Source organism: Pleurodeles waltl, chromosome 2_2, assembly GCF_031143425.1.
Source record: "Pleurodeles waltl isolate 20211129_DDA chromosome 2_2, aPleWal1.hap1.20221129, whole genome shotgun sequence".
In the NCBI taxonomy this organism is placed as follows: Eukaryota; Metazoa; Chordata; class Amphibia; order Caudata; family Salamandridae; genus Pleurodeles; species Pleurodeles waltl.
In genome coordinates this window covers 497,878,907-497,893,673 of record NC_090439.1, presented here as the reverse complement: position 1 = coordinate 497,893,673, position 14,767 = coordinate 497,878,907, and the positions used below count along the sequence as shown (strand labels likewise).

The following is a 14,767-nucleotide window of genomic DNA, read 5'->3' as shown; positions in this document are numbered from 1 at the left end:
CCATTGTCTCAACTGTGTATGACATTGACATGTTACAATAGCAATAGCAATGCAACAGTACACAAGATGTATGAGTCTCTTTACAAGGGGAAACTTCAGCAATGCAGGAAAGTGTGTGCGTACAATTACGGAAAGGAGGAAAATAGATCGGGGAGCAATATAAGCACATCCAGCCAGAGCAAAAAGAAGTCCAGTCCCTCACCACACATACATGGACGTCTGTCGGCATTGAAGGAGAAAATCTTACAAATTGACCACCAGTATTTCAGGCAAGTTACAGAACCAGGGGGTGGAAGGAGAAGAGAAGGACGGTGTGTGGGGGGCAGCTGACTGATCAGAATTACAGCGGCAGATGGATAAGCCCCACAACAGGTGGAGTATCTACAGCAGATAACAGATCAGGGGCGCTAGACGGCGATGTGTGTCCCACGCTGACGGGGGCGAGCATAAATGCAGCTTTCCATGAAAGGAATTGCAGGGGCATGAAATAAGTGGTTCAAAAAGGGTACACCATCAGTCAGGTCAATACTACATTAAGGTTCCAAGGGGGTGCAGGTGGTGTTCTTGGGAGGGTGTATCACGCTTAGGGGGGTGGGGGTAGGGGGTATAACTCGCTTGAGACCCTCCATGAATACCTTTATTACAGGAATATTCAAAAAAATCCTGTTCTATGTGTAGGCAGCTAGAGTCGCTAAGTGAAGACACAGAGATGAAAGCTAGACCTGCGTTGAAGGTGGAAAAGATGTAAAAGTATATCCTGGATAGAAACCTTAAATGGGTTCAGCTGTTTAGAAATGCAGAAGTGGGTGAATCGATTTCATTTGGCTGCGTAACAGGCCATAGTGGTGGGGCTGGTGGTCTCTCACAGGTTGGCCACACACTGCTCAAGGGAACTACAGCTTCCCGAATTTTAAGACCTCAGGCACCATATGGCAAGGTTGAGCTGCATGAGGGTCAGTGTGCCTAATTTCACCTTGTTGCTGAGTGAGAAGGTCCTGCCTGGTTGGGAGTTTTTTATGTGGGCTGATAGGCATCTCTAGAAGGATAAATTGCTTATCTGTAATCCAGTTCTCTCCCAGGGCAATCCTCAAAGTCATAAGCACTGAATATTCCTGCCCACGTGCAGGGACCCCACATTTTAAATATATGTCACAACATTAACCCCTAGGGTGCCTGGGATGTAATGGTTACGTCCTGGGCAGCACCGGTTGTGTGCCCAGGACGTAATCGTTACGTCCTGCCCCTGGCCCTCGGCCTCCCTCCCACCCCACCCCGGCAGGGCTGGAAGGGGAAATTGCTTCCCCTTCCACTCCTGCCCCCCCTCCGCCCACATCTAATAAAGTCAGCGCTGACATCATTAGAGGCCTCTGGACGCGCAAAAAGCCATTTGCTTCCTGCGCGTCCACAGAGAAGGTAAGTTTCTTCTCCGGCCGGAGGGGGGCGGTGGTTAATACAAAAGAGGAATCGGGGTAAAGGAAAGGGTTTTCCTTTCCCTCGATGCCTCTTTTAGCATTCCTGCTGCCCGATCGCAGCAGGAATGCCCACTAGGCACCAAGGAATTTGTTCTATGTGCGTGTGTGTTTCGTGCGGGGGTGGCCCTTGGACAAGGGCCGCTCCCCCATGGGGGCATAATGTTATACGCCGTTTCTGCCCCAGGCCCCAGGGGCAGATCAGCTATTTATTTTTCAGCCGATCTGTCCCCAGGGTGGTAGAAGCCACGATGGCACCAGGGATGTGTTTTGTTTTGTGCGGGGTCGGCCACTTGGGCAAGGGTCACCCACCCAAAGGGGGACAAACACTTTTAGGTATTTCTTCCCCCCTTGGGGACAGATCTGCCTTGTTTTTTTGGCCCATCTGCCCCCAGGAGGGGCAGAATCCACTAGGCACCAGGGATTGTGTATGTGTGTGAGTTTTTTGTGCAGAGGGGGCAGTCCCTTGGGCAAGGGCCGATCACCCAAGGGGGCATAATCTTGTATGAATTATTTTTCAGCCGATCTGCCCCCAGGGTGGTAGAAGCCACAATGACATCAGGGATGTGTTTTTATTTGATTTTTTTGTGGGTGGGGGCGGCCCCTTGGGCAAGGGTCACCCCCAAAGGGGGAGAAACACTTTTAGGCAGCTCTGCCCCCCCTGGGGGCATATCAGCCTTCTTTCTTTTGACCATCTACTCCAAAGGGGGGCAGAATCCACTAGGCACCAGGGATTTCCTATTTGTGTGTTTTTTTTGTGCCGGGGGCATAATATTTTACGCTGTTTCTGCACCCTTTGGGGGCAGATCGGCCTAGTATTTTTTTTAGGCCCATCTTCCCCAGAGACCACTAGACACCAGGGAACATTTTTAACTGTTTGGAGGTGGGGTGTTTCTCAACTGGCAAAGTGTTTGCATTTGTGATCATAATTGTTAATTTCTCTTTTTTGTTCTAGTTCAAAGCTTTTGCTTCTTTTGTTGTAGTTCGTTTGGCAGTGGTTGACCTGCGGTTTGCCTAGGTGCATGTTTTAGGTAAGTAAATTTACTCAAAAGGAGTATTGTTGCCATGCATGAATGACATGTTTGTAGGTGCAGGATTGTGTGTGAAATTGTCGTTAGATTTGTGCACAATATTTGTGTTGTCTTAAGTCTAATATGCTTTTCTTTTTAGTGGGATATCATTGGTGATTGCGGAGTCTATGCAGATTAGTTGCTGTGAGTCTAGCTTTTTCAGGCAAGTGAGTGGTATAGTTTTTGAATACATAACTACTTGTAATAAAGCCACACTTTTTTTAATTACTTATTTTACACAGCGCTGGTTGTTGTTGGCGCATTTGTCACTTTACATTTATAAGAAAAGATCATGGCTAGCCGCAGAGTGACCGCTCAGTCGGTTGCTGGCATGCTTTTTGAGTTGTCTTCTGACCATGATTATGAGACAGACTCTGCATCTGATGCAGAGGAGGAAGAAAGAGAATCTGGGAGTGAGTTTTCTGCCCGAGAGGAATCGTCTGATGAGGAAGCCACTTCTCAGTGCAGATGAAGGGTCTGTTTTCGAGGAGGACATCGATGTGCCAATGGTGGAGCAGCCAGCAGCTGAAAGCCTTCCCACTAGAAGACCTGACACCTGGGTTGCCCCAAATATGGAGTAGCCACAGTTGCCTGCCTTTACTAGTCTCCCAGGGTGTAGAGTAAATACAGAAAACTCTTTTCTTTTAGTTGTTTATGGACAATGTATTTTTGGAAGAGACTGTAGAGCAGACTACTTTGTATGCAGAGCAGTATTTGAGGGACAACGCTGCCAGACCTACGCCTCAGTCTAGAGCTACCCATTGGATTCCCACAAATTTGGAAGAGATGGAAAAGTTCTTGGGTTTGACTTTGCTGGGGTTGATAAGGAAGCTGTCACTGGCTTCTTAATGGTCTACTAGTCCTTTGATGGCGACAGCTATATTTCCTGGTACGAGGACTCGTAATCAGTATTTGCTTCTGCAGATGCTGCATTTTGTCGACAATGCTTTAGCCTTGCCACAAGATCACCCCAATTGTGACCGTCTTTTTAAGATTAGGCCGGTCCTTGATCATTTTGTAGATCGGTTTTCAGATGTCTATGTGCCAGGCAAAGAATGGAATTAAGTTGTATATGCGGTCAGAAAGCAGTACAGGATATGTTTATAATTTCTGGGTCTACACTGATAGGGATTCCAGTATTGACCCATTCCCTCCCCCCCTCCCGGTTGTCCACCCACTTTTGGAGTTAGCGAGAAAATTGTGTGGGGACTTGGTAGACGAACGTTTAACAAAGGTAACCATTTGTATGTAGATAACTTCTACACTGGAGTTCAGTTGTTCAAGGAGTTGTTCAGAGTGGACACTGTTGCTTGTGGCATATTCCACTCTAACCAGAAAGGCTATACAAGGGAGCTTGTCTGTAAAAAAATTGAGGGGACAGTGCAGTGCCTTGCGGAATGAGGAGCTGCTAGCTCTGAAATTTATAGACAGGAGGGATGTGTACATGCTAACTATCATCCATAAAGAGAGTACTTCACCTGTTGCTGTTTGGGGTCAAGTTGCTGAAGTGTGCAAACCTGTGTGTATTTTAGATTACAATAAGCACATGGGTGGTGTTGATAGAGTAGATCAGAAGTTGGGACCCTAACCTGCTGTTCGTAAGTTTTACGTGTGGTATAAAAAGTTGGCCGTCCATTTGTTCAATCTGGCAACTTTTAATGCTTTTATTGTGTTTAAGGATTGTTCCCGTGTCAAGGATGAAATTTGTTAAAATTTCAGGAGTCAGTGATGGAGAGCCTTGTTATGGTGGATCATGCAAGTGTTCCTAGATTAGCAGTTGTGGAGGATGTGGCTAGATTGAAAGATTGCCACTTTCCTGATCAGATTCCTCTCACTCCCAAAAAAGACTTTCCCGCTGAGAAATGTAGTTTGTGCCCAAAGAGGTATCTGGAGGGAAAGCCGGATATACTGGCCAGAATGTCCTTTAAAGCCTGGGCTGTGTGTGGCAGGCTGTTTCAGGAGTTACCACACCCAAAAACATTTTGGGGAAATACCGTGAGCGTAAACTGCCTGTTTTATATTTTCATGTGTTCAGTTTCACTGTTGGCATTACTGTCATGTAGTCAGTTAGAGCTTTTGCAGTTTTGCAGTTATAATTAGTTAGTGGTTTCTTTGTTGTTCAAAAACAAAAAAAACAAAAAAGTGATGGGGTGTGCGTTGGGTGGTGCTTGGCTGGCAGTGTGCGTGAAGTGGCGCTTGGCTGGCGGTGTGCGTGAAGTGGCGCTTGGTTGGTGGTGTGCGTGGAGTGGCGCTTGGCTGGCACTAAACGCCAGTCCACACACTCCCATCAGCTGGTGTGTTTGCTGCATCAGGCATGTGGGCGTATGAAAGTGATGGGCCCTTGAATGGCGCTGTCTGTTGATGTGAGTGTTGTAATGTGCTGGGCTCGCGGCTGGCAGTGTGAATGGTCTTCTGCATGGCAGGTATGAAAGGTGTGTGAATGGACTGTAAAGCGGTTGGTGCCTTGATGCCGCTTTACAGCTCATGAGCTGTAAGTCATTGGTTCAGTTTTTTGGCCTTTCAGTTAATAACAGTGCATTTCACTTTTGTGAAATCTCTTGTTAATAAAATTTTATCTACAGAACCATCACTCACCCTCGTGCCAAATCCAACCAGTATGTGTGCTAAAAATGACAAAACCTGCTCTGCTGTTATTAGGTGTCGCAACACACACGTGACATGCTAGGTGTCTCGGGTGGGCCCCGATGATGAAGCAAGCCACCAACTTGGTTGGTGGGTGAGGGGTCCTTTTAACATAATCTAAGTGTGTTTCTTTTCACAATTTTAGGGTTTGGAACATCACAGAAGTAGGTGGACACATCAAAATGATATATTACAAAACTACCGGCGTTTTGGGGGGCGGGGGAAGAACCTATGTTTTTGGTCCTGAGTGCGGCCTTCATTTAGGGAAACCTAGCAAACCCAGACATTTTTTTTAAAACTAGACACCCCAAGGAGTCCAGGGAGGTGTGGCTTGTGTGGATCTCCCAACATTTTCTTACCCAGACTTTTCTTTGTAGGATCACCGCTCCGGCACAGATTTCCCAAGTAAAATGATACCTCACTTGTGTGGGTCCCCAAAGCAGAGTCAGCCTAAAGATGTATAAAAGAAAAATATGTGCTTATTGTAAGGAAATGCCTCCTTGGAATGGTTACCCCCCTGACTTTTTGCCTTTGCTGATGCCAAGTTATGATTTGAAAGTGTGCTGAGGCCTGCTAACCAGGCCCCAGCACAAGTGTTCTTTCCCTAACCTGTACCTTTGTTTCCACAATTGGCACACCCTGGCATCCAGGTAAGTCCCTTGTAACTGGTACCTCTGGTACCAAGGGCCCTGGTGCCAGGGAAGGTCTCTAAGGGCTGCAGCATGTCTTATGCCACCCTGGGGACCCCTCACTCAGCACAGACACACTGCTTGCCAGCTTGTGTGTGTGATAGTGGGGATAAAATTACTAAGTCGACATGGCACTCCCCTCAGGGTGCCATGCCAACCTCACACTGCCTATAGGTATAGATAAGTCACCCCTCTAGTAGGCCTTACAGCCCTAAGGCATGGTGCACTATACCATAGGTGAGGGCATAAGTGCATGAGCACTATGCCCCTACAGTGTCTAAGCAAAACCTTAGACATTGTAAGTGCAGGGTGGCCATAAGAGTATATGGTCTGGGAGTCTGTCATGCACGAACTCCACAGCACCATAATGGCTACACTGAAAACTGTAAAGTTTGGTATCAAACTTCTCAGCACAATAAATGCACACTGATGCCAGTGTATATTTTATTGTAACATACACCCCAGAGGGCACCTTAGAGGTGCCCCCTGAAACCTTAACCGACTATCTGTGTAGGCTGACTGGTTCCAGCAGCCTGCCACAACCGAGACATGTTGCTGGCCCCATGGGGAGAGTGCCTTTGTCACTCTGAGGCCAGTAACAAAGCCTGCACTGGGTGGAGATGCTAACACCTCCCCCAGGCAGGAGCTGTAACACCTGGCGGTGAGCCTCAAAGGCTCACCCCCTTTGTTCCAGCACCACAGGGCACTCCAGCTAGTGGAGTTGCCCGCCCCCTCCGGCCACGGCCCCACTTTTGGCGGCAAGGCCGGAGGAAATAATGAGAATAACAAGGAGGAGTCACTGGCCAGTCAGGACAGCCCCTAAGGTGTCCTGAGCTGAAGTGACTAACTTTTAGAAATCCTCCATCTTGCAGATGGAGGATTCCCCCAATAGGGATAGGATTGTGACCCCCTCCCCTTGGGAGGAGGCACAAAGAGGGTGTACCCACCCTCAGGGCTAGTAGCCATTGGCTACTAACCCCCCAGACCTAAACACGCCCTTAAATGTAGTATTTAAGGGCTTCCCTGAACCTAAAGATTTAGATTCCTGCAACTACAAGAAGAAGAGGACTGCTGAAGAAGAAAAGAAGACACCAACTGCTTTGGCCCCAGACCTACCGGCCTGTCTTCTGCCTTCTAAAGAAACCTGTGTGCTCGTCATTTATTGCCTGTGGGTGTACAACAATTGCTTAACACTACTCCTTTGATAAGCCTACTGCTCGACCACACTACCACAAAATAGAGCATTAGTATTATCTCCTTTTGCCACTATCTTACCTCTAAGGGGAACCCTTGGACTGTGTGCATACTATTCCTTACTTTGAAATAGTGCATACAGAGCCAACTTCCTACACATTCCTATGGCCATTATTTAGTTACAGATGACTCAATTCCAAGGAAAACAAACTCACAGTAAAATTCTTTGTAGTTTCAACCAATATTCATGCCAACATTTCTTTAAATTAGAGGATAGTGATAATAAAAAGCAACACCAAAATTATGTCTGATTTAAAATCTTATGTTGTGTCCCTTTATACTGTATTACTAAGGCAGAACCGTACGCCATTCCCTCTCTGACGGACAAGTACTTACCTTAGGTAGCGTCTTATCTTGTACAGACAGACACCTGGGGAAAATCAAAGGTAAGGAATCTGCAGCTAGAAGTCTCTATCAGATGCTGTTGTTATTGGGGACCATACAACTATGCAATTTCTATTCTTAGGAACTTGATTCTGCGCTCAGATGAATAAAGCACCTTCACAATTATTCTGTTGCCGCACAAAGAGAAAAATAGTTGGACTGAATTTTGCCCGAGACAATGGGCTACCCCACTGCTAGGATATGTGAAGTGTTTCCAGAAACAGGGAACAATGAGCACTGTTGATGGGAGGAGTTGTGACCTTTTCCAGTAGGATGGCTACCAGGTTGTGGGCACAGATGGCCTAGCTACAAACATGCTACGCCTCAGTGAAGCAAATGGTAATCACACGTCAGCCTGCCCACTCTTGAGTAGGCTGACAGGCTGCCATCTACTCCAGAGGGGGAAAACCCATGGCATAACCAGTTTTCCAGGAGGAGTGGCTCATTATGCGGAGTATATCATAGAAAAGAAGACTTGAGCCATCTTGTATTCAGACAAAAAGGGCATCCTGGATTGTTTTGTGGGACAAACAACCAGGAAGTGATGTAAAGAAAGAATGGTTGCTTCATGGAAATTATTGCACCATTGGCTAGCGAGCCCGCCCCTCCTAAAAATGAGAAGATTACAAATAAAAGGAGCCCCAGACACAGAGTTCTTGATTCACTGCTGGCCTGGAAAGAAGACAAAAGAAGGACTATCCTGCCGCTCGCAGAACCAAACAAAGAGACGGCACACCAAAAGCTGGAAGCAATGGCTGCACCTAGGGGACCTGCAACAATGACTGTGACTTCTGTGCCCACTCATGGAAAAGAGCTCCACTTCTGCCAGGATGGAAGAAATTTCTCCAAAAGCTAGTTGGCTAGCCTCCTATTAAGCTTCAAAATAAGAAAAAGCTAAGGAAATCCTGAACTCCTCGAGAACCCAGTTCCACTAATGCCAGCCCACTGCTGGACACCGAACTCTCTGCTGGGCGACAGAGACATGCGCTTCCTCAGCAGTTCCCCAGCCCTGCAGGGCCCATAACTGAAGAGGAAGTGGACCCTGGTACCCAGCAAGAAAGGATTTGCTTACCTTTAAGCAACCGCTGCAACTGCGGTTACCATGAGACCAGTGACGACTGGACCTGCACTGGACTTCCCAGCTGCACTGTGAGAGCCCGGAGGCTGGAAATGAACGCTGACACTTGAGGAAATCACGGTGGCCCAGGAATTCTCACCATATCTCTTCAGCATCCTTAGCATCCTGCATCACAGTATCAGTACCACTTCTTGGCTTGATCACTATACATGTTATAAGTTCAGAAAAGCCCCAAGGACTGGTGGACTCAACAGGCAACTGTCTCCCTAGACCTCAGTGGTTCCTGTGAATGGCCTCTCAACCCAAGTGGGAGCATCTAAGCGAATAAAAATAGCCGTTCTAGCCAGCTGGCTAAGATCTGCTCACCATGATTTATAGCATTTCCTAAGAGTAAACCTACAGAGATTTACTTATCTTTAAAAATTACATAACTCCGGTTTCCCTAAATAGGATTTTGTTGTTTTGGTGTCTGTTTTAAGATAAAAATACCCTCTACTTTTTATAAATTGTTGGCTGATTTTTATTGTGTTGTGTTTCTTCCTTATTACCTGTTTTGGTACTTCTAAATGCCTTACACTTGTTTCTTTGATTAAGCCTGACTGCACTGTGGTACGGATACCTAGGACTGAGCTAAGGGTTTCAATAAAGATACCTCCCTGAACCTGATAAAGACTGACATTATTACTTGGTGACGTCACACAACAACACCACGTAATAATCCACTTTCCTATACTCTTCAGTTTTTGTTTTTATATCTAATTAGAACTAGGCCTACCAGTAGAAACTGGAGAGATTTCGAATACAGATTTTCCTTGTTGACTATTAAACCTCAAGACATTGCACAGGGTTTACATCCCATGAGATAAGCTTAATGGGCAAATATGTGTTGACAATTTTCTGATGTAAGCAGCCACGGACTAAACATGTGACAACTCAGTTCAGATTATGATCTCAAGAGAAGGACTCTGAAACGGTAGTGCTCGTGTGCAAGTGCAAACATCTGGACTCTGTTTCCTCACATGAATGATACATGAAGTAACAACACATAGATGAAAAGTATAAAAACATAATTGACAGTGGCTTCAATTGTTGCTAGAGTAATAAGTCAACGTATACACCTGTTTTTCCTTCTCTAGCACTGAATTAGAAAAATAAATATTGCAAACTTAGCTATGAGATTTAAATCATAATTTAATTTCTTGAATAGCTCCACTGCCAGTCTAGTAAGTGACTGCGCATACGCCCTACTTCTACAATCTATTTTACATTATTTTTCCACGTAATACTCAGAGAAAGTTATTTATCCCTTGTAAGCTTCAGCTTTAATGTTTGAAATAAAAAGATTTTGCTTACAGCAAAATGTAATGCTCAGTAGAAGACTTACATTCTCTCTGGTGCCGTGAAGTGCCTGTCTGGCTCCTGATGCTTCTTCTTAGCTCTTTAGGTTGCCAGTTCTTGGCTTAGCAAGCAGGGTTGGTTTGCTTAGACGAGCACTTAAACGTCTCATCTTCAAAAAGTATCAAGACATTATCAACCTAGTTAACAGCAATTAATGTTCATGAGAATCTTCATGAGGAATGACTATGTACTACCTACAGCACATGATGTCCCATTGACACCTTTACCAATGGGATAATGTCAGAGACCACGCAGGTCAGACATTCTTTAACACATCTGACAGTGAGATCCTGAAAGACCCCTGGAAACCATTGACAAAATGTACGATTTCCACTTAAATTAAACGTAGGTAAATGTATTTTGGGTATCTTAATCATCTGCCATGACACCCACCCTCAGCTAACAATATTCAGTGCCTTTTCTTTTTTCTTTTAGAGGCGGGGCTGCCTTTCATTTGCCCCTAATGCAGAGACAGAAGATAGGTATTACAAACAATAACAGTTTTTCACATCCTAGCTTTCATACAACCTACAATCATATTAGACCAATTCATCTTCAAGATATTATACACTTCCAGTGCTCATACCTATGTTAAAGAGAAACTGAAATTATGTTTACAGGTGAAAAAGTTCAGAAGGGCTGACCTAACTCAAACCCCAGGCTATTTATTGTATCGAATATTAAGTGTCCAAAGATTGATGTGCAGGGAGGAGATTATTTGGAAAGGTGGAATTTCAGAGGTCAGAAAAGAATGAGTTGTAACTTGCCAACTGTGGATATTCCTCGAAACCCCCTTTTAAGTGGTTAGATACTAAGCTATGGATGTTGTATTCTTCCTATATCCTAACTTGCGCAAGATTAATGGAGCTCTAGAAGGGTGGTTAGCAGAAAGATCAGTTTTGTCAAAAATCAATGTTAAGGAAAAACCTGTGCACTCTGCGTAAACTCTCTAGAAGAGGACACTGCGGCCAATCCCTTCAGATTGATAAAGGACTAGGGAGGAGCAGCTGAGCTCTCAAATGTAATACAGGCCACAAATGTGTGTAGGTTTTCCTCTTTATTGCTACATCAGCTAGGTCCAGTCCCCTCTTCTGTAGGGAAAGCCAGTTGAGATTTAGGAAAACTACCACTTGCCATTTGAATATTTGAATTAGTCATCATTTCAAAGTTAACACAACAGAGTCCTGGTGAGGCATAAAAACTTACTTACTTTCCCATTAGAATTTTTTTATTTGGTCCTTTTCCAAGAAAATCTTCAGGAGCAGGCCGTTTTCTCAAATGTTTCAAAGGCTTCGAGTCTGGTGGTCTTTTAAATTAAAAAAAAGTTTAACTATTAAACTGTGACCTCATTCATCCAATTTCTTAAATTACGATTTACAGAAGTGCTTGCAACATTATTTTGCCTACTTGTCCTTCAATTTCAATTCCAAAAGCACAAAATGTTGCCTAAGCAAATTTAAAATATGAAGCCCACACAGTGGACAAGCACTGTAAAGGAAATACATTATCATCAGAGTATATAAAACAAATGTCCAAAAACTGAAAGTCATATTGAACTATAAACATCTACAAAGCACAAGTGCAAACAGAATGGCATTCAATATATTTTCTTTAAGGTGCTATAATCGTCAAACTAATAAAATAGTAATAATACTAATACAAGCAAAATATATAAAAAAAATACACTGTTGAAAAACTTTGTTAGAATAATAAAAACTATTCTCAGAACTAGAGTTGAAAATGTCTGTGCTAAAAGAAAAATGTGCCACATACAATTGAGCCAAGACAGATACTGAGCAATCACAATAAAGCAATTCGTTAAAATCCTTAAGGAATAACAGTCCAATTTTGATGCACCCAAACTAGCACAGCAACAACAAATATAGAAATTAAGTATCTCTTGCAATGTGAACTGAACATAAATCCCAAGAGGTCTCTTTTGCTTTGCTGATCTATAAGTAAATCAATAAAGTGAGAAACACATGAGTCCTTACCAAGTACACGCAAGACATGAGAGCAATTTTGGTCTACGTAAATCAAAGAGGGAGTGTAAGGAAATGCCTCCTTGGCATGGTTGCCCCCTGACTTTTTGCCTTTGCTGATGCTATGTTTACAATTGAAAGTGTGCTGAGGCCTGCTAACCAGGCCCCAGCACCAGTGTTCTTTCCCTAACCTGTACTTTTGTATCCACAATTGGCAGACCCTGGCATCCAGATAAGTCCCTTGTAACTGGTACTTCTAGTACCAAGGGCCCTGATGCCAAGGAAGGTCTCTAAGGGCTGCAGCATGTCTTATGCCACCCTGGAGACCTCTCACTCAGCACAGACACCCTGCTTGCCAGCTTGTGTGTGCTAGTGAGGACAAAACGAGTAAGTCGACATGGCACTCCCCTCAGGGTGCCATGCCAGCCTCTCACTGCCTATGCAGTATAGGTAAGACACCCCTCTAGCAGGCCTTACAGCCCTAAGGCAGGGTGCACTATACCATAGGTGAGGGTACCAGTGCATGAGCATGGTACCCCTACAGTGTCTAAACAAAACCTTAGACATTGTAAGTGCAGGGTAGCCATAAGAGTATATGGTCTGGAAGTTTGTCAAACACGAACTCCACAGCACCATAATGGCTACACTGAAAACTGGGAAGTTTGGTATCAAACTTCTCAGCACAATAAATGCACACTGATGCCAGTGTACATTTTATTGCAAAATACACCCCAGAGGGCACCTTAGAGGTGCCCCCTGAAACTTAACCGACTGTCTGTGTAGGCTGACTAGTTCCAGCAGCCTGCCACACCAGAGACATGTTGCTGGCCCCATGGGGAGAGTGCCTTTGTCACTCTGAGGCCAGTAACAAAGCCTGCACTGGGTGGAGATGCTAACACCTCCCCCAGGCAGGAGCTGTAACACCTGGCGGTGAGCCTCAAAGTCTCCCCCCTTTGTCACAGCCCAGCAGGGCACTCCAGCTTAGTGGAGTTGCCCGCCCCCTCCGGCCACGGCCCCCACTTTTGGCGGCAAGGCTGGAGGGAACAAAGAAAGCAACAAGGAGGAGTCACTGGCCAGTCAGGACAGCCCCTAAGGTGTCCTGAGCTGAGGTGACTCTAACTTTTAGAAATCCTCCATCTTGCAGATGGAGGATTCCCCCAATAGGGTTAGGATTGTGACCCCCTCCCCTTGGGAGGAGGCACAAAGAGGGTGTACCCACCCTCAGGGCTAGTAGCCATTGGCTACTAACCCCCCAGACCTAAACGCCCTTAAATTTAGTATTTAAGGGCTACCCTGAACCCTAGAAAATTAGATTCCTGCAACAACAAGAAGAAGGACTGCCCAGCTGAAAACCCCTGCAGAGGAAGACCAGAAGACAACAACTGCCTTGGCTTCAGAAACTCACCGGCCTGTCTCCTGCCTTCCAAAGAACTCTGCTCCAGCGACGCCTTCCAAAGGGACCAGCGACCTCCGACTCCTCTGAGGACTGCCCTGCTTCGACGACGACAAGAAACTCCCGAGGACAGCGGACCTGCTCCAAAAAGACTGCAACTTTGTTTCAAGAAGCAGCTTTAAAGAACCCTGCAACTCCCCGCAAGAAGCGTGAGACTTGCAACACTGCACCCGGCGACCCCGACTCGGCTGGTGGAGAACCAACACCTCAGGGAGGACCCCCGGACTACTCTACGACTGTGAGTACCAAAAACTTCCCCCCTGACCCCCCACAGCACCGCCTGCAGAGGGCATCCCGAGGCTTCCCCTGACCGCGACTCTCTGAAACCTAAGTCCCGACGCCTGGAAAAGACCCTGCACCCGCAGCCCCCAGGACCTGAAGGACCGGACTTTCACTGCAGAAGTGACCCCCAGGAGTCCCTCTACCTTGCCCAAGTGGAGGTTTCCCCGAGGAAGCCCCCCCTTGCCTGCCTGCAGCGCTGAAGAGATCCCTTGATCTCTCATTGACTTACATTGCGAACCCGACGCTTGTTCTAACACTGCACCCGGCCGCCCCCGCGCCGCTGAGGGTGAAATTTCTGTGTGGGCTTGTGTCCCCCCCGGTGCCCTACAAAACCCCCCTGGTCTGCCCTCCGAAGACGCGGGTACTTACCTGCTGGCAGACTGGAACCGGGGCACCCCTTCTTTCCATTGAAGCCTATGCGTTTTGGGCACCACTTTGAACTCTGCACCTGACCGGCCCTGAGCTGCTGGTGTGGTAACTTTGGGGTTGCTCTGAACCCCCAACGGTGGGCTACCTTGGACCAAGAACTGAACCCTGTAAGTGTCTTACTTACCTGGTAAAACTAACAAAAACGTAAGTAACGTAAGTAGCTCCCCCAGGAACTGTGAAAATTGCACTAAGTGTCCACTTTTAAAGTAGCTATTTGTGAATAACTTGAAAAGTATACATGCAATTGAAATGATTCAAAGTTCCTAATGTACTTACCTGCAATACCTTTCAAACAAGATATTACATGTTAAATTTGAACCTGTGGTTCTTAAAATAAAACTAAGAAAAGATATTTTTCTATGACAAAACCTATTGGCTGGATTTGTCTCTGAGTGTGTGTACCTCATTTATTGTCTATGTGTATGTACAACAAATGCTTAACACTACTCCTTGGATAAGCCTACTCCTCGACCACACTACCACAAAATAGAGCATTAGTATTATCTATTTTTACCACTATTTTACCTCTAAGGGGAACCCCTGGACTCTGTGCATGCTATTCCTTACTTTGAAATAGCACATACAGAGCCAACTTCCTACATTGGTGGCAGCGGTGGGATACAAGACTTTGCATTT

General features: G+C 45.7%; 1 protein-coding gene across 2 annotated transcripts in view; it reads right to left on the bottom strand.

The window, feature by feature from the left end:
- The window catches only part of THOC1 (THO complex subunit 1), a 467,835-nt gene that overhangs the window by 154,441 nt on the left and 298,627 nt on the right, over nt 1-14,767 (bottom strand). For both annotated transcript variants that reach the window (XM_069219988.1, XM_069219989.1), the window contains exon 16: nt 11,196-11,291. In XM_069219988.1, coding sequence (XP_069076089.1) covers nt 11,196-11,291 — 96 coding nt within the window. The remainder of the gene's footprint in view (nt 1-11,195; nt 11,292-14,767) is intronic.